This window comes from Athene cunicularia, assembly GCF_003259725.1.
Source record: "Athene cunicularia isolate RWA chromosome 14 unlocalized genomic scaffold, athCun1 chr14_part1, whole genome shotgun sequence".
NCBI classification, from domain to species: Eukaryota; Metazoa; Chordata; class Aves; order Strigiformes; family Strigidae; genus Athene; species Athene cunicularia.
The window spans coordinates 16237524-16258744 of NW_020799118.1; the positions used below are offsets into that span (position 1 = coordinate 16237524).

Sequence of the window (21221 nt, forward strand, 5' to 3'; positions counted from 1 at the left end):
GGGGGGGTGTGAGCAGCTGGAGGGGCGATGGCTCCTCCTAAGGAGACACTTTCTGGGCTGGAGAGCTGGGGGCAAAACCCAGCCTAGCAGAGCAGGCAGCTCCGCTCAGCTGGGCAGGGCTGTGGGGCATGTGCGACTCCGTTCCCTCCAGCTTCGAGAAACGGATGAGAAAAGGCTCCCCTCCAGCTCCCCTTCTTCCTGGGATCTTTCACTAATTAACTGGTGTTGCTGGTACCGTGCTTCCCCTCCTTCAGGCAGGTTGGTTGGGCACGTTCCTGGCTGCTGCCCTGCCTGCAGCAGGCAGGGATGCCTGCCCGGTGCCCCCAGCCGTGCGTGGTTTGGGGTACACTACCCTGCCCCGGGCTCTGCCTGTAGAGCCAGCAGGGGAGGTGCAGGCAGGGGCTGCCTGTTCTTGGTTTCACCTGCCCTGCAAACTGTAACCCATCTGCACTCCCAGGGCCCCTTAGACTTTGTCCTGTGAGAAACGTGGCTGTTGCAGACGTGTCCTGCCCTGAAACTAGGCAGAAAAGGCAAAATAGTCATGTTTTGCACTGAACATGCCCATAAATCTCATCCCAAACCTTTTCCTTCTGATCTGCCTGGTTTGGCTGTTCCCAGGCTGGGGATCCCAACTCTGACCTGCTGCTTCCAGTTGGCAGAGGGTTTCATCCCATTCCTGGGGCACCTTCGGGATGTGCTGGGGCTGCTCCAGAAAACACGGGTGCTTGGTCTGAGGAGGATGGCACCATGGTGCATGCTCCTGCTTGGTACCTAACCAAATTACACTTCCATTTTCCTGATATTTCAGCAGTTTTGGTGGCAGATTTTTAATTTTAGGGACTGCATGTTGTGCCAGGGCTGGAGGATGGGTGGGAGACAGGCAGCATGTGCTTTTTCCCTGGGCAACTCCTCTTGCTTGCACCCCTCCCTGTGTAGGAACCCCCTCTCCCTGGGGGCTGGGTCCCTTTTCTGTCCCTTCCCTTGGGACAGGGCTGAGCAGGACTGGCTGGCTGCAGCTGTGCCCCTGGCATTGCTGGGGCTGTGGGCAAGCGCTCAGGCTATGGAGCAACCTGGGAGTGGCTGGACAACCCCTGTCCTTGCTCCAAACCGTGGTGGGAAGAACTGCCTGCCCCCTTCACCCCTGCCTTGCTTCCCTCGACAGTCCAGCCCAGAAACTCGTCTTCAACAGAGTGAACGGCAAGAGACCGCAGGTGCTGCCGCAGCAGATCTCAGCCCCTGAGGAATGCTACACACTGGCCCACGAGGAGAATGTCCGCTTTGTCTATGAAGGTGAGGGCAGAGGGTCCCTGGGGGCAGGCACCCGCTCGCTGTCACATCTCAGGGAGGCTGGAGCACGTGGGGTCCCTCCTGAGGCAGCCACATTGTGCTGGGGACCCTGGTGGGAGGGATGGGGTCCCCGGCCTGGGTACCTGCCCTCCTTTGCACCACCTCCTGCTCCTCTCCCGCAGCCCTCCTGGGCTGGGAAATCCCCATCCCAAAACCATCCCCTGCCTGTTCCCCCCGCCCCAGCCTGGCAGCAGGTAGAGCAGCAGCTGGACGGCAGCCGGAGTGGGGAGAGCGCCTGCGGCCCTGTGCAGTATGTAGAGAAAACCCCCAACCCTGGACTGAAAAGTAAGTGGGAAGCAGTCGTGGCACTCGGGTGTATCATCAGGCTCAGGGGTGCAATGAGTTGCTGTGGGCTCAGCCAGGTGCCTGAGCAGGGCTGCAATGGGAGGAGTATCCTGGTGCTGGATGTGCCGGGGGGCTGGGTCGGGTCTGTCCTGCTGGTGCTGAGGCTGCTCGGGGGTGCTAGGGGACAGCTGGCCCCTGGCACTGTGGCAGGGATGTCCCACTGTGCCCCATCGGAAGAGCCCAAGAAAGCAGGACGCCCTGCTGATGACTTTTCTGGAAATCCAGCCACCAAGGTGGGCTCAGCACCATGCTGGAGAAGATCCTCCGGGTCCTGCCATGGGCACCTGCCTCTCCTGCAGCCAAGCAGGACCCAGCCGGAGCGCAGCGGGGACGGGATCAAGGTGCTTCTCTGATAGCAGCTGGAGCAAGGGCTGTGAACGCAGCCTGGGGGCTCTTGCAGCAGCTGAGACCTCTCCAAGAAGAGAAGGTCCCTGTAAACTCAGCCTGGCCTCTTGGGGACAGGGCATGGGGGTTGAGAGAAGTTTTGGGGTCTCATTTTCCTGGTGGCACATGGTGGTGGGGAGGGACACCCGGAGCTCTGCTTGCTCTCCAGCTGCTCTGCTATGCTCTCCTCTCTCCCTCCCCTCTCTTTCAGACTTTGTTCCCATTGACCTGGAGGAGTGGTGGGCACAGCAATTTCTGGCCAAAATTGAAAACTGCTCATAAAAGGGAAGAAAGGTTTGGGTTGGTTTGTTTTTTTTTTAAAGAGAAACAAAGGTGAGAGCATCTGGTCAGAACCCAGAATCAGTGGCATTTTAGAGAACCACATTTTTAAAATGATGACCGAAATCAAGTGACCCATGCTGCCAGCCCAGTGAGGCCAGCAGGACCGGACCACAGCCATGCCTGGCCACATGCCCCTTCCCTGCGCCCGGCGTGGAGGAGCAGCCTGCGGCCCCAGCCAGGATTCCTTAAGTGCCAGTTTTTGGACCGCTGCAGCTTCCAGCTCCCAGGGACACTGTGGTGCCGTGTTGGGGATGAGGGAGCGGAACCCCTGCCGCAGCGGGAGCCACGGGGAGGACAGTGGGGTGCTGTAGCAGGACTGCCAGACAATAAAGTGCTGAAACTGCCCGTGGAGAGACACTTGCAGGAGGGGGAGGATGTGTTTGCAGGAGGTGGTGAAGCAGCTGGGGTGCAGTGTTGTGCCCTGGGCTGGTGCGGAGCAGGGCATCCCTGTGGAGGGGGGATGCTCGTGGCTGAGTTGTTGGGTGCTGTGCTACTCTGGAAGAGGGCTTGGAGTTTTCCCCTGGCTTCCTCGGAGCTGCATCCTTGCCTGGGTGCTGCTTCATCTCCCTGTGCTTAGCCAGGGCCTGGTGCTGCCTTGGGTGTGTGTTGGGAGGGGGCAGGGGGACATTTGGGCATCAGCAAGTGACAGGGGAAGGGGGCCAAGCTCCCTGGCTGTGGTTCAGAGCCAGGCTGCAGCATGTAGGAGGGTAAAGCTGCAGGAATGAGGGTGCTGGGGCCAGTCCACCTACTGCCATGGAGGCCCTTGACATTGTTCTAATGGCTATTTTGAGCCTCAAGGTCTCCCCCTTGCCCATGGCTGTTGGGGTGCATTGAGGAGCTAAGAGAGAGTGGTTGTGACTGCCTGTGGTGGGATAGGGACCTCAACTTATGCTCCCACAGGCATTTGGCCCACAAAAATCCCTTAGCCCATGCACTTTCCCATGGACATGGATTGGGCCCTTCCAGGTCAGGTTCTGGAGCACACCCCAATTCCCCCATGTCCTCCCCTGCAAGGCTGAGAGCAGAGAGCAGAACAGCCCAAGCCCAGGGGGGTTGGAGCTGCTCTCTGACTCCAAAGGAGGCCAGGAAACATCCACTGGAAAAAAAAAAATTTATTATTCCTATGATGAATAACAACCACACTGCAGCCAGAAGGGAGCAGCAACACCTGGAACCTGTGATGCTTCTCCCACCACACATGGCTGCTGCTGCCTGGGAGGCCAGAGTGTTGCCAACAGCAGCTGTGACCCTGCCAGCACAAAACCTGGCTAATGTGCCTGGCTGAGCCAGCCCTGTCCCACCTTCTGGCCCTGGGCTGGGGTAACTGGGCACTGCAGTTGTAACTGGAACACTGAGCAGCACCACACAGAGCCAGCAGCTCTGCTCTGGCAAGAGGGAAGGGTTGTTACAGCACTGTGACACCAAGAAATGCTGCTTTGTTAAGACTTTGTTTTAGGCCAGGATGATCCTGGTGGAGGTGGGCTGGTGCCAGGAGATGCCATCCTTGCCCCTGACTCCTCTACCACTGGCTCCACTGTGGCATCTGCAGGCACTTGGGGGGGGGCGTGTGTGTTATGCTGCCAATGTGCCCCAGGACCAAGCCTTGCAGGGGAGTCACCAGATGGACACGGGGGGGCTTGGTTGTGCTGCCTGTTGCTGCTGTGCTCAGGGTGCTGCCAGCCTGTGGCAATTAACATCTGCAAGCCCTTATTTTCCCACTGCTTCCCCCATCCCAGGCAAAGCCCCAGAGGCTCTGCTGCACCCTGCTTTATATCTCCTTCCAAAAAAAAGCAGTTACTGGGAGCCCCAGCACTTTGCTGGTGGCCTCAGGTCCCCTCCCATCAGAAAGCACACCCCCACACACACTTTTTCTTGCCCAGGTGCTGCTCCCAGGAAAGGCGCTGGTGCTGGGGTTTTCCCACTGCAGTGCCCCTGGCAGTAGCTGGCTCTGCTGCCGGCAGAGATGCTCCCAAGGAGCAAACCGTCCTTGTCAGCAGCTCTGAAGGGCTCCGAGGTGTTCCAGGGATGCCATTCACCTGCTGGCTGCTTACTAATAAAAACACACGTCATTAAGATCCAGGGAAATTCTTAGTAACATGATGCACCATCGTTTTGAACAACAACATTAGGCAAAGGGAAAAAATGGAACAGGAAAGAATGAGTCAGTCACAGAAACAAAACAAAAACCCAACCCAAAAATATAACCCAACCCCTGACAATGCAATCACTAGAAGGGAATCAGCACCCCTTGCCATAAATATTAATTCATTTTGTTATGTGCAATTGTGTGTATTACTATAGTGCAAATAGCTCTGCATTGATCACGGAGCAGCTGGCCCAAAGGGGGCTGCCCCCAGGTGACACAGGGACTAGTTAAGGACAGACAAGAATCAACATGGATTTAAAACAAACAAACAAACAAAGCAACCCAACTGCTGGGAAATGCCAAAAAAAAAAATAATCCCAGTTGTTGCCTCTGACTGGGCACAGGCCAGGCTGGGCAGTGCTGGTGCCTGATGCACGGTGCCCAGCAGCATCCCCCACAGCTGGGCAAGGGCAGGACAGTGCCTTGGCCCCTCCGGAGCAGCCTGGCACGGTGCAGAGGGGACAGGGACGGCATAGGGGGGGAACACACATGGGACAGGTGTGCTCTGGTCAGGCTGTGTGGGGTGTAAGGGGAGAGCACAGCAGGACAGGGGCACAGCAAGAGCATCGCTGGCCTTCAAATCTGGTCCTGCGGCTGCCCAGCACACTGAGGGCAGCGCTGCTGCTTCAGCCTTTTTGTGGATGCAGTAAGTGAGGCCAGCAGCGTCCCCAGGCCCCCTGTGACACCTCTCAGCCCTCGCTCAGGCACTGCAGCCGTACCCAGCACGTGCTGTGCCGAGGAACCGAGCTCTGGGCACTTCTCCATTAACACATCCTGCCAGCACTCGGCCCGGCGCCAGCCCCTCGGCTTGCCTCCACCCCTGGGCCAGCAGGCAGGAGGGGACAGTTTTCTAAGAGGTTAAAGGAGACGGAGCCTCCTCCATGCCATGGAGGGGCTGGCCGGGAGGCATGCCTTGTCCTCTCCACGATTCACCGAGTGCTTCTGAAAGCAGCACATCCCGATTCACCCAGCAAACAGCTCGGATCTAAGCTATGTGACAGCCTCCTGTTAAACCACGAGCAAACCACCTAACAATACACATCAACATGCGGGCCAAGACCACAAAGCAGCGTCCTGATGGGTGTGAGCGTTGGGCAGGGAAAAGGGCAAGGGCAGGGGGAGTGCTGTGCCATCTGGGAACAGCATCCCACGCCTCCTCTGACAGCCTTCTCCCCACCACCCCTCTCCACCCCTCCAGGCTTCCCCCTTCTTTTTGGGCTTTTTTTTTTTTTTCTGTAAAGATGGGGATGAAGGCTGGAGGGTGGAAGTGTCACATGCACACACACACACACACACACTCACACACAGACCGGCACTGCGGCAGCACGCAATGCACACGCACCCCTGGCGCTCCTGATGGCAGAAGGTACAATGCCATCTTCTCCCCCCTCCCCGGTGAAAAGTTTCTTACATTTATACATTATTTAAGACACGCCAATATATAAATTACTGTCTCTATATATACTATGTATAGGCAGCAGGGCCAGTCCATGATGAAGGGCACCAGTGGGGGCTTCTGCTCATTTCCCTCTGTCCTCTGTGTAGTGCTGGAAGCGAGTGAAGCTCATGAAGACTTGCTCCAGGGAGATCTGGCTCACCGAATAGTCTTCCAAGCGATACTTCTCTTTGGCTTTCTCCAAGGCCCCAAAGACCTGCAAGGGACATGTGCCTGTCACTGCAGAGCACCCTGGCTGTGGGACAACCCCAGGCTGTGACTCAGAAAGTAGGGGAAGCTTTTGGCTCCAGGGAGACCTGGGGGAAGCAGAATCTTCCCTGGCAGGAGGGCGGTGGGAAGCCAGGAGATGGATCATTTAGCAGAGTACCTGACCCTATTTAAAATACATGGTTTTGTGTATATATATATAATATATATGATACATACATATACTCAGGTCTATGAGTGTTTTTATATGTATATCCCCAGGCTGGAATCCCCACCCAAGGTATCTGCTCAATACACTATATATATAAAAAATATATACATAACATATAAATATAGTATATATAGTATACTATACATATCTGTATATAGTCCACAGATTGTTTTCACATATAGTTACATACTACAGTTTTTAAATAATCTGTACACTATATACACTATATAGTATATACACTCTATACTGTATACTATACACTATACTCTATACAGAGCATAGAATATATAGTATACAGATATAGTTTTTTTATATACACTAGAGTATATAGTAAACAGATATAAACCCCTATGTATACTTATATACTGCATATAAAAATTATCTGTATATACATAGGTATTTCTGTATACTATACATATATTTATATATAGTGTGTATATAGTATACTCTATACAGATAGTATATAGAGTACATAACTATCTGTATAGAGTATACATAGTTATACATATAGTATATACAGCTAGTTATATACTCTCTCTGTGGTTTTGTGTATGTATCCCTGGGCTGGAATCCAAGAGAGTCTGTGTCTCGGTGAAGCCAATGCTCGTAGCTTGCGGTGGGCAGGAGCAGGAGCTGGAGCCGGGGTGCAAGGCGGTTCCTCGGGCCAAGGCGCAGCAGTGGGGAGCAGGGGTGCTGCTGGGTCGATGCTGTGTCCCCCAGTGCCATGTCCCCAGCAGGGAGATGGGGGGGTAGGAAGGGTGTGACTACCAAACACCAAACTTCCAACACTCTCCAGAGCCTTCATGAAATATTCTGAGACATAAAACGAGCTCATGCTCCCCAGGGAGATCCCCCTTTCTCTCTGCAGGGTTGCAGTCAGGGGCAGCCAGTTTGAGGGTGGGAGGGAGCAGTCCCAGCTCAGCACACATGGTGTGTCCTGGGTGCTGGCACACTGACCATACATGCAGCTGACCTGTTTGCACTAGGAGGTGGGAAAGGGCCAAGGAGAAAAAAACCTTGATATTTTTTTTTATATATCACCTGGATTTGGGACAAAGAGTGGCTCTGGAAGAAAAGGATGAGCTGAGTGTGAAAGCAAAGCATCAAGAACATGTGAAGGGGCAGGAATGGTGCTGTCCCTCCAGCCTCCTCCCGCAGAGGGGTGGGACAGGCTCCAGCACCCCCTTACCTGTGCCCAGCTGAGGTTCTTGCTGGTCAAGTGATAGTGTACCATGCCCTGGTGCTCGTGTTTCAGGACACTACCTGGGAGAGACAAGCAAGGAGAGGCTCAGAGTTAAGAAACTCGCTGAAGCCGAGGAGCAGCATCCTGCTCTTCCCTGGAGGACATCCGCCCCAGCAGCTCACAGTACCTGGGAAAGTCTTCTCCACGAAGGCCTTGAAGGCCTGCAGCTCACCCTCCTCCTCACTCCGTGTTTTGGCCAGCAAGGTGTAGCCACTGCCAAACTTGCTTTTCAGGTGCTGGGGGCTGCCCAGGCACTTGAACTGCCCGTTCACCATGATGGCCAGCCGCGTGCACAGGGCCTCGCACTCCTCCATGCTGCAGGACAGAAGAGGGCTTGTTCAGCAGGGCAGGAGCACCGAGGCAGAACAGCAGAAGCTTCTGGGAAGGGACTGCATGTGGATTCCCTCCTCTGGGCTTCAGAGGAGGGAGGTTTGGGTAAAGCCAGCCACTGCTGGCCGCAGGCAATGCCCAACCACCGGGCTTTGGAGGTGGGTCCCACGCCTTGAACTCCATCACCCTCCTGGCCACTCCTCGATCTCTCATGCCAAGTCCTGCCCGGACAAGTGTTACCTGTGAGAGGTGAAGATGATGGATTTGCCACACTCCCGTGTCCGTGTCACTGCGTCCCAGAGCAAACGCCGGGCCACGGGGTCCATGCCAGTGGAGGGCTCATCCAGGAAGATGACGGGGGGACCACCAATGAGGGCAATGCCAGCGCTCAGCTTCCGCTTGTTACCGCCGCTGAAGGAGAAGATGGGGACAGAGACCCGATATGAGCAAAGCAAGAACCCCATGAGACAAGGGGCAGAGTGCATGGGGTGTCTCCAAGTTTCCTCTCACCTGTAGGTCCTCACAAGCTTGTCGGCGTGGGGCTCCAGGAGCAGCCCTCTCAGCATGTTCTCCACACAGCTGCCGATGTAGCGCTCGGGGATGCCCCGCAGCCGGGCGTACATGCTCAGGGTCTCACGGCCCGTCATGTGGTCCAGGAGGGCATCAAACTGTGGGCAGTAGCCGATCCGCTGCTGGACCTTGGGGCAAGAGGAACCCAATGGGGATTAGCTCAGAGGCAGGTCTCTGCAAGGAGGTGTCCAAGCCAGAAGGTGCCTTGGCACCCACAGGGCTTTGTTGCACCTCTGAGAGGTTTTTTGCTCAAAGCAATGGGGACTGAGGTGCTGCTCTGAAACTGCAGGTGAAACGAGAGGGAAATTCCCTGACTTCTGGAGCAGTCGGTCAGGCAGGGATGGACAGAGGCACTGCGCCTCGGGATGGCAACTGCGTGGCCTCACGCTGCGTTTCCCAAGCTGGTTCCTCATTGTGAGGGGCCACTTTAGGTGGCCCAGGCTCTCAGGAGAAGGGAAGTGCTGGAGGGTCTGTACCTTTCCCATATCCCAGTCTCCTCTGGGGACAAGAGCCCACCAGAAGGCAAAGTGCCAGGGGAGGAAGCAAGCAGGGCCATGCTTTCAGGGAAGACCCTCCCCATGTGCTCTTTGCCTGATATTGTCTGGGGTTGACAGTGGTAGAGGTATCCAGGAATTGAACTGAAAGCCTGACCCCTGTTCATCTCTTGCTTTTCCAAAGGGAGTGGGCAATTCCCAGCAAGGAGACCTCTAGCAGGGCTCTGGAAAGGTTTGATCCATTTGTTTTAGAGAGACCATCATCTAACTGTGATCACTAACTCACACTTTTCACATTTCCAACTATGGAGCTAAACCCCTTGATGAAGGGTTTGCCATCCGTGCAAGGTTTAGCTTCCATTTGTTTCACATCCCAGTGGAGAGGGGACTGCTTCCATGTGGCCAGGTAATGAAAGCTGGACCAGAAAAGTATATTACCTCAACCCCTGGCAACTGCAACTGCGTCCTCCTTGGAGGCACTTGCAAGGTGGATGCAGGACTGTCATGCTGCCCTCTGCCCCCACAGCCCTCGGTACCTTTTTGATGTTGGCCAGAATGCTGTGGCCATCCACAAAGGCATCCCCCGATGTGATGCTCTCATCACCAGTCAGCATCTTGAAGGTGGTGGTTTTTCCCGCTCCATTGAAGCCAAGAAGACCAAAGCATTCCCCTTTGCTGACTGCCAAGGAGATCCTGTCCACCGCCAGCAGGGATTCCCGGCTGTCATAGACCTGGTGGACCCACACAAGCCACGTGTCGCTGCCCGATGGCACAGCAAGGCAAGCATGGCTTTACCAGCCCCGTGAGGACCACGGCTCAGCTGGCAGCAGGATGCTCAGGAAGTGCCATGCTCTCCTCACCTTGGTGAGCTCCTTAATGACCAGAGGGCTGCTGAGCGATGACAGCAGTTCTGGTGGTGACTCCAAAACCTTCTTCCTCTCATCTGCCACATCCCGGTCCTCTGGCAGCACCGACACCCTGTTCAGCAATGCCACCTAAACACGGGGGATAAAAAAATACTCTTTGCCACCTGGCTGCTGTGGGACAAATTGGTGCCTCCAGCGTCCCCAACCCGGGCAAGATCCATCCCCTTGATCAGCCACCTCTGGGGACACCTCACTCCCTTTGCCAACCCATACACTCAACAGGATCGGCCCCTCCAAGCAACCTGCTCCAGGGATGCTCCCTAGGAAGATGATTTAGGTGAAGAGGGCCTGTCTCTAGCTCAAGGGACTCCTGGGCTTGACTTGGAGGGCACCTTACTTTTCCCTCCCACATGCTTCAGCTCACCCATTTTCGCCGCCTGCAGATGCCACAGACCAAAGTTCTCAGTCTCCAGAGAAGGTTTGTCTCAATGAGGAAAAGGAGGAAGAGGAAGGAGAAGCCCTGGACGGTCAAGGAAGTCAGGTATCGTCCAATCCCCGGCGTCTCCCAGGAAAAGTAGTTCATCTGATAACTGATATCTGAGCAGAGATGGAACAAAAATCAAGACTTGGATTAATCCACACACTAGGGAGGAGCAGATAAGCTCCAGAGAAAGCTGTGAGCCCAAAGCTTTGCCAGGCTTGTCTCCATCCCAGCCCACGCTGGCTCTGTGCCCAACAGCTCTTTCCAACGCTCATCACCATCCCAGCCCACACTGGGCTCCCTGCCCACAGCTCTCTCCAATGCTTCCCACAAGAGAATTCAGGTCTGGAGGGGATCTGGCAGAAAATGCCCAGGGGAGGCATGCAGAGGAAATCAAGTCAGTCTTTGGAACTGGGATTGTCTAGGAAACTTTCTCTAGCCCAGATTTTCCTCCAAATCACTGGTAAGGAAAAGATTCCTCGATCACCTCTGTGTCAAACACTGCCCATTTTTTGCTTTAAAATGGTACCTGGAGCTATGGCTAGGTTGAGTTAAAGGACCCAGCTCCACCACCCACCCCACAGAGATCTGGGGTGTGGCTACAGTGGGATGGCCAGGGGGGACAGGTGAGGACCACCACAGAAACTCACTGAATGCCTTGCAGATGAAGATGGCTTCAACAGAGGAGGTACAAAACTGAATAAACTCATAGTTCTGGTAGAAGTCACTGATGCATTGGCCCAAGCAGTAATTGGGTAAGACAAGAAAGACTTTATCCAGGGTTTTGGAGAGGTCCACCAAGCCCAGCTCTGAAAGAGGAGCACAAGAGGATCAAGAGATTGGAGTTAGGTGGTTTTAGAGAAAGTGCTTGATACTTTTCATGTTCAGAAAGAAAACTAACAAATTTTGTCACATTTAATGGACCGTCCTAGGGGTTTTTTTGCTAGTGTAGGACAGCCCTGTGGTGAAGAAGTCCCCACGGGGGCTGGACCTTCTGGTGCCAGCAGGGTGCAGGGCCGGGCAGGCCCAGAGGGCAGCGACCCACCTGGGATGCTCATGATGGTGACTGCGAGGAAGGTGGCAGTGCCTGAGAGGATATTGAAGATGGTGAGACGGGTGTAGGCTGTGGCTGCCACTGAGAAGAAGAAGCTGAGGAGGTACATGAGGGGGATGATGGCCCAGCCATAAAGGAGGAAGATCAGCATCACATCAACGAGGTGGCTGTCTTGGGTGAAGGCTTGCACATCAAAGGCTTGGAATATCACCTGGGGCACAGCAATGTGAGGAGAATGCACATTTGTCTTGACCACAAGCGATGTCTCCTTATCTCAACAGCCCAGGCAGCAAGGTAATAGCAGCATCACACTGACCCAGATGGCCCCTCACAGATGGTTCCTACCAGCAGCCCATGCCTGTCCGTGAGGGAAGCCCTCCTTCTGCAGGCTGGGATGCAGAAGGGCAGATCTGGGCAATCCCTCTCCACGCTCCCATGTCTTTGAGATTTTCTAGTGCCCATACCCAAGTGTTCAGGTGCCAGAGGCTGCAGTCAACTGACCCAGCTGGTTGGTTATGGCCCAGCTCCCAGCAGGACCACAGGACAGCTTTCTTGCTGGTCCTTTCTATTAATTGGGACAATGCCAGTAGCCTCATCCTGCACTCACACACATCCCAGCTCTCCCCCAGGAGCAGCACCAAGAGCTCCTACCCAAGGGAAGGACTGAAGGGTATCACGGTATTAGGGATGACTCACCAGCATCAGAGCACAAGGGATGAGGAAGTTGATGATGTCCCAGAGGAGGGCAGACAGCCAGAAGTTGACCACGTAGACGCCGCTGACAAACTGGACATGCTTGGCTTTGATGGCCCGCTCGCTGACCAGCAGCAGAGCGAAGGTGCTGGCGAGTGAGGCCATGCCGTACAGCAAGTTGATGGCAATGGCAAACCCCGTCTGGCCTCTGCGGGGAAAGAAGTGGAGCAGGTTAGGACAGAGACAGCTTGACAAACCAATGCAGAGGCTACGTGGAGACATCACACCCACACCGTGCTTCTTGTGGAGGCTATGCTCACCCAGCAAGCCAGCATGCAGGAGAAACACCTCCCAATAAAAGCATACCTCAGTAAGATGAGCATCTCCCATGCACAGCCCACCTAGCACACCACAGACCTCCACCCTGCCTTTGCAAGGTCCCATGCATGTCCCCTCTGGTACAGGTGAGGTTCAGAGACCCTGGATGCAGGATTTCATTAAGTGTACAGCCATACAGCCCCCTCTGCTCTGAGCGCCTGAGGAAAACCAACCCCAGCCAGCATCTAGAGGGGAATACTCAACCACTGAGGTATGTGCATGGGGTGATGTGGCTGCCAGGCTCAGGAAGGTAAGTCATTTACACAGCTTTGCTCTCCTGACCTCCCGAGTACAATCACAGCCACGTTTGGTTCTGAGAAGCTCCAGCCTGGCTCCTCCACTGATGCCAGTATAACCCAGCCAATCTGCACCCATGGAAGTCACGAGCCCTAGCAGGAAAGCAAGGGCCTGTGCCATCAGACGTACTCCATGAGCTGGTCTTTGGCCTTCTCGGTGATGTTGCGGGGCTGAGGGTAGTTGGTGACTGTGATGGAGGCATTGAGGCCTGCCAGTACCCTGAAGACAGCGTTGTCAGCCAGCATAAGGGCTGTGGCCGGGGAGTGATAGGCCTGGTTGTTGAAGAGCGCAGTGACCACCGTGTGGTTCCCGGCTCCTTCGAAGGAGGCAGCTGCAATGTAATGCTCGTTGAAGGCTCCTCCTTCCTTGGAGGCTCTTGAGATGAGGTACTCCTCCAGGCCACCTGCCAAACACCACAGCTGTTATGAGCAGGCTCCATCACAGAAAAGCTAACTGGGGCCAACTGGATGAGACCCCAAGGAGTCCCAGTCCTGGTGGCCCACCCTAGTCCCAATGATGGCCATAAATGCAGGATTATGGAGAACACAGCTCTGCTTAGGTGAGGAGGGGTCCTGCCAACTGCAGGACTCTCCCATGCAGGGGAGGATACAAGGGGACACTTCAGATACGCCGCATCTGGGACCTGAGCCACCCACACCCAGGGCCCTGGCAAGAGAAGCCCGTGGCTCCTGCATACACTGCCAGCCACCGCCCTCTCCACGGGTGCTCCATGAACCCTCACCCAGCACCTCCAGCGGTGACTGATGCTGGGCATCCAGCAGCTCCACGTACTGCTCTGCCAACCTCTGTGACAGGCCTGAGGCGGCCGAGACGCAGAAAGGTACGATGGTCTGGCCATAGGGCTCCAGCGTCAGCCTCAGCAGGGAGGAGTCCCTGGGTCCCGGGAAGGTCTTGGCCACGATGAGGGCAAAGGCAGTGAAGATCAGAGGCACGAGGAACTGCGCTGCCACCATCTTCCAGTTGCGCCAGCTGTACATGGCTCGCTTCATGAACATGGCGTAGAACTGCTGGCAGCACAGGTAGAACTGGGAGGGGATAAGTTGGGTCAGTGCAAGCTCTGCCAGCTGCAGACAGCCCTGCTGCCACATCACCCCACACAGCTTACACGGGGAACAACACCACAACCACCTCCCCAGCCTGCACATAGCCCGTGAGCCCGCAGCAGAGCCTACTCTCCAGCCAAGCCTGTAAAGGGATTAGAAGGGCAGCTGCTTGACTCCAGCACAGCAGGTCAGGCCATCAAACTCCACGACTTTCCCAACAGGACGCAGTCCCTTTGGGATCTCAGATGTTAAAAGCAGCTATAGCCATAACCTTTACCTTCCCCCACCTCTCTGCATTTGAGGTTCCCAAACAGGATTACTGCAACACAACTGCCTGCCAAAGCGACTGGGCTGAGAGGCCTGGGAGCTCCTAGCCCTGTCTCTGCAAGCACCTTTGATTTTTCAACTCATAAACATCTTCCTCTTCTGCCTTTGCGACGTGCCCTTGAGAAGCATAGGGAAATTCATCACAGGCTCATAGGCAGCAGGCCATGAAGGGCTGCCAGGGATCTGAAACACAAGCCTAGCAAAGGAAGGAAGATGGTTTTTCTCATCTCCTTGCTGGAAATTCCAAGTGATATAGCAAGGGCAGGTGAAAACCACTTTAGATCACCTGGGACACATTCAAAAGTACCTCTGTAGACCCAAGATTAACACAAAGAGGATGGCACTGACCAACCCCAGCAACCCTAAAAATAATTTGCCCTAAAGATGCAGATTCCAATTTGATCTTCCAAACCACACACAACGAGACCAACCATGGGGGAGGCTCCACCTGGTAACCCTGCTCCAAAAACTCCCTTCATATGCTCTCTCCCTGCTCCTGCTGCGCCAACGCCCCCAGGACTCACCCCGGTGTTGAGCTTGATGCTGGAGCAGTCCTCGGTAATGAGCGCCCCGCTGTCGTCCGTCATATCCGTCATCCCGCTCAGGCTGCTGGAGTCATCCATGGCCCAGTCATTGGAGCGTCTCTCGTGCTGGTACTGGAGAGCAGGCAGCTGGATGGCCTGGATATCCATGCTGGAGTCCACCAGCTTCCCAACCCTGTGCCAGGATGGGGAGTGGGTGATGAAATACAGACCCAGACAGGATCAAGCTGTTCTGAGCTGGGGAAGCCAAACCCAAGAAACAAAACCCAGCATATGGCCAGAGAGCTGTGCAGGACACCACTGTCACCAAAGCACACGGGGACTGGTCATCTGCAGATGACACCGCAGCGGGGCCAGCCGTCCCCCCACCTACCTCAGGAAGACTTCCTCCATGGTGGTGACCGAGGCGCCATAGCTGGCGATGCCCAGCTCCTCCCGCTTCTGCTCCAGCTCCGTGAACAGGGCTTCAAACCTGAAGGGGGAAGTGAGGCGTTAGACACTGACTCTCAGGACAGGGGGTACTCAGAGGTTAAGACCACCTGGGCATCAGTCCTGCAGCTGTTTCGGGTCCTGCAGCCAGCTCTGGGGCTGCCTGAAGCACTAGGCACCCTCCTCTCCCCAGAAGCAGCTTTTGGGCTCAATCTTCTGCTCTTTCTTGCCACAGACAGCCTCAGCCAAAATGAAATATTTGGTTTTGGAGCCAGACCAGCCTGCCTCATTTGTGCCACCCTCCACACTGCAGCCATCACCAGCAACCAGTGCTGTCCCATGCAGCTGCTGCACAGGCAGTGACGTGGTGGGCACAGGGGCACAAGAGCGATGCACCAGCAGACGTAGGGCAGGACGACGGTGAAAGGAGGAACCAAACCCCATTTTCTAAGACCAACGCTGATGCAGAGTAGGTTCCCTTTTCAGCAAGCCCGTGACAATAGTGTTTGCCCTGGTGTGTGCAGACGAGGGAATCCACCTGGGGAGGGCAAGCAGGGGATGATGCTGTTACCTGTGTGTGCTCTCCTTGGGCAGGATGAAGGAAAGCTCGGCCCCGGCGTTGCTCTCCATGGTGGCATTGGGCACATAGTGACAGATGAGGCGGGAGATCTCCCCCAGGTTACAGTAGGGCTCCTTCACCATCACCATGTGATATCCTGCCCCTGGGTAGAGCCACAAGAGAGGGAGAGGAGTGTAAATTGTAGCCCAGCCTGGCCCTGGGGTGCTGGAGCAGAAAGGGATGCTAAGACACCGCAGAACATTGATGGCGTTGCCTGGGCTATGGACACGGTGCAGGAGCAAGTGTGGGGATGGGCCTCAGAAGAGGCAGAACAGCACAACAGGGAGCAAGCAGCCATCAGACAAGGAGCAATGGGTTCCCTTCCTAGCTCTATATCCCACTCTTGCTCCTCCCTGGCAAGTAGAAGACATCAAGCATGGCCTGCCTGCTCCTGCCTTACCATATTTACGCTTGAGAAAGAGCGAGGAGCCGCAGCACTGCAGCTCGCCCTTGGCCATGATGGCTATGCGGTCCCCCAGCAGATCAGCCTCATCCATGAAGTGGGTGGTCAGCAGGATGGTGCGGTTGCTTCTCTGCTGCTGCAGGAGGTCCCACGTGGCCCTACGAGAGGCTGGGTCCATCCCTGATGTCGGCTCATCCAGCATCACCACCTGCACATGAGAGATAGGTGTTGGTCAAAAAGGGTTGGTAGAGGTACAGCAGTGCAAGAGGGGGCAACCCCAGGGCCCAGAAGGAGTCTTGACCTCGCATGCGATGATCTTGCATGGGTGAGCAGTTACCAGGCAGCAGAGCTGCACTGCAGCCTCAGGGCATTGTCCTCAGATTTGTCCCATTTTGTGGGGGTGCTCCTGCCCCCTCCTCACTGTCCCTGTGTCTCCCACTGGCTCACCACAGGTGAGGAACAACTTCAGAGACACTAGAATGACCCACGCTGGACCCAGGGAGAAAGGTTCGAGGTAAGCCCCACTGAAGACACTTGCCTTGGAGTCCCCAATGAGGGCGATGCCAATGGAGAGCTTGCGCTTCATGCCCCCGGAGAGCGCCTTGGTCAGAGAGCGGCGCTTGTCCTCCAGGTTGAGGATCCTCAGGATGTGGTTGATCTCCTCGGGGCACTTGGAGGGTGGGTACCCCTTCAGCTGCCAGACAGGGGGAAGGGAAGAGTAAGTGAATCTGGCAAAGACCCTTCCCACCACATCAGCCACTAGCTGCTAAACCACACCACACTCCCTCTCCCACACCCAGACAGGAAAGCAGGGAAACATGAGATGGAGCCCTGCCCGACCCTAAAGGAGCTGCCACAGCTGGTGGGGGGGTTTCTGCAGAGCCAGGCTGCCTGCAACCCTCCACTCCCCCATCGGCCAAGCAGAGAGCTCCTGCCTGCAAATGAAGTGGACAGAGGAGGCAAGGGCTGTTCTGCTTATCACAGAATCACAGATGGGGTTGGAAGGGACCTTGGAAGGTCTAGTCCAGTCCCTCCCCTGCAGTGGGCAGGGACATCTTCAGCAAGACCAGGTCACTCAGAGCCCCGTGCAACCTGGCCTTGAATGCTTCCAGAGATGGGGCATCTATCACCTCTCTGGGCAACGTGGTCCAGCACCTCACCACCCTCACTGTAAAAAATATCTTCCGTATATCTTGTCTGAATTTACCCTCTTTTAGTTTAAAACCATTGGGCCTTGTTCTGTCACTACAGGCCCTGCTAAACAGTCTGTCCCCACCTTTCTTATAAGCCCCCTTTTAAGTACTGAAAGACTGCAGCGAGGTCTCCCTGCAGCTTTCTCTTCTCCAGGCTAAACAACCCCAACTCCCTCAGCCTGTTCTCACAGGAGACATGTTCGACCCTCTGATCACTTTTGTGACCCTCCTCCGGACCCCCTTGATGGATCTTACCAAGCTTTCCCAGCCTTAGGAAGGCACAGGATGGCTGCAGGGTGCCTCCCCCAGGGCTGCCCAGCAGCGCTCCCCCCATGCCCTATGCTCACCCCTGCATAGAAGTGGAGGTGCTCTTCCACCGTCATGTTGTCAAAGAGGACGTCGTGCTGGGGACACAGGCCCAGGCTGCGGCGGATCAGGACCATGTCCTGGGAGATTTCGTAGCCATTGATGTACGCCTGCCCACTCGTTGGAGAGTGCAGACCTGGGAGGAGTGAGATGCAGTGGCCTCGGCTCAGGGCTGAGGATAACCCTGGGCGGCAGAGAGCTGACAGAAAGGTGGGGGTCCTGCCAAGCACCCCCCCACATGCAGCTCTCTGTCAAAAGTTGGAGTAAGCCAGCCTCTTGCTCAAGCTGGGGCACGGCAGTTTTCTCCTCCTGCCCACAGGGTGGGCTGCATGGCATCCGTAGGTGGGAGGTGGACCTGGCAGTGCTGCCAGAGCAGGCAGGCAAGCCTGGCTCTCAGCCTGGCAGAGGTCCAGGCAAGCCCAGGGAAGGTCTCGTGAGCATCCCTGGGCTGGCAGGAACAGAGTGACAGAGAACAGGGAAGGACCATCAAAGGTCACCATGTCCACCATGCCAGAACTGGCTGCCCAGAGCTCAGCAACTCAAGAATGATGAAGATCAGTTCTTGGCCCATGCCCTCTCTGCCTTATCATGACAAAGCCTACAGAGACTCATCCTACAGCAGATCCTTTCTGTTCTCAGGGCTCTCCAACACAGGTGGGATCTCATTTCCCCCACTGGCTGATCCCTCTCGTGGAGGGCTGAGCACAGACCCCCACCCTCCCTCCATCTCCCCAGGCAGTGATGTGCCTCTCGCTATCCTGGCATTCCCGGCCAACAGCTCAGTGAACCAAAGGTGTTCCATGGAAGAGAAAAATCCTTCCCAACCTCAGAGATGGGGTTCAGCAAATCTGTGAGTCAAGCCCACAGCCCTTCCCTGCCATGTGCCAGCCCCACAGCAGGACGCAGCTCCTACCTGTGAGCATTGACAGAGTGGTGGTCTTCCCAGCACCGTTGTGTCCCAAAAGGACTGTGATCTGCCCTTCATACATGTTCACCGTTAAGTCCTTGACTGCCTCTTTCATCTTGTTTCCCACTTTGAAGACCTGCGGAGATCACAGTAACAAGTTGACAGTTGATGCTGCACTCGAGGCAAGTGCTCAGATCCGCCCCCTCTGCTCCACCCGGCAGTCAAAGCCCACAATGCTCACATGGTGCTGGCATTAGACAACAGGTTTAATTCACATTAAATTCAGATGTCAACAGGTTAAACACAGATGTCACCACACCTGTAAGTACCTAACACTTCAGTCCACAACAAAATGCAGCTGCCTTACAGCAGCCGAGCAACACAGCCCCAGGCCAAGAAGGCAGCGAAATCATAAGGCAGCTGCCTGCAGGCAACAGGTTTTACAAAAACAACATTATGATGTGTTTGTGCTGTGCTGCAGTTGGTACCTTGGAAAGGTGCTTTATTTTGATTCCTGACACGAGGTCAGCTGGTTCCTCCTCAATGTACTGGCTCTTCAGAGCTTTCTCAGGGTCCTCCTCCTCCTCCTTCTCTTTTCCAACGACAGTCCTGGGGCGTCCACACCAGTATGAGGGCTGATGGAAGAAAGGAGAGAGAGAAAATCTCAGGCACAGGCAGACACCACCTCTTCTCCCCAGCTTTGGCCACCCTCCTCCTCCATGGAGATGCCTTCCATGGATCTCCAAGACCATGCTCCTTTGGCCTGCGAATTGCCAACTAGCATGTCTTTGTCAGGCAGATCAGACAGAGGATACAGCTGCTCCTCCTGCTCTGCTGCCTTTCCCCTGGTTCTCCCTTAGAGCAGTATCACCTGTGATTACACAGGCAGCTTTTCCCCATCTTCATTTCCATGGAAAAGGTCAGTACCTTGATGAGAAGCAGAACTGCTCAGGCAGAAGCACCGTGCACAGGAAAGCCTGGGCAGTGGATGCTCAACCCAGGAAAGCCCGGGCAATGGATGCTCAACCCCTCCAAAAACCCTAACGTAAGCTAAAAACAAAAATATTGGGGTCCAGCTGCTGCAATTACAGCCTTTTTTTGACCTGTCTCTCTAGGAATGAAAATAAGTGTTCAGGACCTTAAATGCCTGTGGAAATAACAATTCAACAACTTCTGGATGCAAAATCAGCAGCCTGCTGTGGCTTTTGTCTGACAGTATCTCCACTACACTAGTCTAGCTGCGAGAGGGAACGAGATGCTGGAGTGAAACCATGCTGCAATAAGGAATTTAGAGGGGAGGTGGAAAAACCTCCCGATCAAATAACAAGGAATACATCCACAGGATCAAAACTGATTGTGTCACTGTGGCTTAATGAGCCAGCTGAGCTGCAGTAACCACCTCAGCTACAGCCACTGAAAATGATGCCAAGCATTTGACTTGGCAGAGCGAGGGCAGCTCAGCTGACAGGGTGACAGTCATCACTCGTCCCCTGACACCAGCACGTGGGGGCTGGCAGCAGGACACAGATCACCCAGGTCCCAGATGGCAGTGCTCGGGGAGTTTCAAATGACTGGATCTGGTTGCTCACACCTGGGGCTTCTCTCTGATGCCTTCACTCAGGCGTGGAGATATTTAACAACAGCCTGCATGCCAAGAAGTGTCGGGACAAAGATCTAAAACCAAGACCTTCATATTCAGTAAAAAAATACAGTTGCATCAGCCTTTACTGAGGACATGTTGCAGACGCCTTGATTTTGGAGGCCAGATGTCTGTTAGCCTAGCCCACTGCATAGCACAGAAGCGGGGACCATCCCCGAGCGAGGCCCATCAAGGCTGCTGGAAGGGGTGTGTAAGCAGTGCTCACCGTCAAGAAGAAGTACCACGGCTGAGGCACGCCGTACTCCCCTGGAAAGACGGCCTCCACGTACCAGGCCACCACGCCGTACAGCGCTGAGTCCAGGAGCAGCATCCCCAGCACCTGGGCTAAGGTGAAGTTGTCATCTACGCTGACGGGCTTCATCAGGTCCCTCCACTGAATGCCAGTCCCTGCAATGCACACGGGGCACTACCTACCTCTGCATCCCCAGGACAAAGCGTTCTCCAAGACTGTCAGTCAGCATCCCCTGTCCTCATTCACCACTCAGGAACAAGGAGCACATGCATGGCTCTACAATCCCTTCCACACACAGGCAGCAGAAAGCACACTGACACCTCCAGGCTGCCCACCCCGTCATGTTTCTTCCATCATGTTCTCCACAACTGCTCGGGGAAGAAGCAATCTCTGCTCCAGCCACTGCCCCTCTGTCACTGCAGCCACATTTTACCGCCATCACTTCACAAAAGCATGGCCTCTGCTGGAATCAACAGCAAATTCTCATTAACTCAAAAATTAAAGACACAGATTGGGCAGGAGGAAAGGCAGTGGATTCCCATCTGTTAAACCAGAATTCGTTTGGTAAAGTGATGATGGCATTTTGCACAGCCCAGACTGCCAGGGGCACAGGTTTGGAGGGGCAGAGCCCTAGT

At 55.1% G+C, this 21221-nt stretch overlaps 2 protein-coding genes across 2 annotated transcripts in view; one reads left to right on the top strand and one right to left on the bottom strand.

The window, feature by feature from the left end:
* Positions 1 to 754: 754 nt before the first annotated feature.
* On the top strand, positions 755 to 4837 carry MCRIP2 (MAPK regulated corepressor interacting protein 2). Its single transcript, XM_026859226.1, has 4 exons — positions 755 to 767; positions 991 to 1290; positions 1531 to 1632; positions 2288 to 4837. Exons 1-4 carry the CDS (start codon positions 755 to 757, stop codon positions 2356 to 2358), a joined length of 486 nt encoding a protein of 161 aa, XP_026715027.1. The 3' UTR covers positions 2359 to 4837.
* The window catches only part of ABCA3 (ATP binding cassette subfamily A member 3), a 28993-nt gene continuing 10152 nt past the window's right edge, over positions 2381 to 21221 (bottom strand). The window contains exons 9-30 of the mRNA XM_026858972.1: positions 20560 to 20741; positions 19183 to 19329; positions 18701 to 18830; positions 17769 to 17923; positions 16767 to 16922; positions 16226 to 16436; positions 15778 to 15928; positions 15151 to 15249; positions 14760 to 14952; positions 13587 to 13890; positions 12974 to 13247; positions 12173 to 12377; positions 11468 to 11687; positions 11073 to 11231; positions 10366 to 10538; positions 9936 to 10070; positions 9612 to 9806; positions 8522 to 8709; positions 8252 to 8422; positions 7809 to 7996; positions 7628 to 7701; positions 2381 to 6216 (exon numbers count right to left, since the gene is read on the bottom strand). Coding sequence (XP_026714773.1) covers positions 6085 to 6216; positions 7628 to 7701; positions 7809 to 7996; positions 8252 to 8422; positions 8522 to 8709; positions 9612 to 9806; positions 9936 to 10070; positions 10366 to 10538; positions 11073 to 11231; positions 11468 to 11687; positions 12173 to 12377; positions 12974 to 13247; positions 13587 to 13890; positions 14760 to 14952; positions 15151 to 15249; positions 15778 to 15928; positions 16226 to 16436; positions 16767 to 16922; positions 17769 to 17923; positions 18701 to 18830; positions 19183 to 19329; positions 20560 to 20741 — 3842 coding nt within the window. The 3' untranslated portion in view covers positions 2381 to 6084. The remainder of the gene's footprint in view (positions 6217 to 7627; positions 7702 to 7808; positions 7997 to 8251; positions 8423 to 8521; positions 8710 to 9611; positions 9807 to 9935; positions 10071 to 10365; positions 10539 to 11072; positions 11232 to 11467; positions 11688 to 12172; positions 12378 to 12973; positions 13248 to 13586; positions 13891 to 14759; positions 14953 to 15150; positions 15250 to 15777; positions 15929 to 16225; positions 16437 to 16766; positions 16923 to 17768; positions 17924 to 18700; positions 18831 to 19182; positions 19330 to 20559; positions 20742 to 21221) is intronic.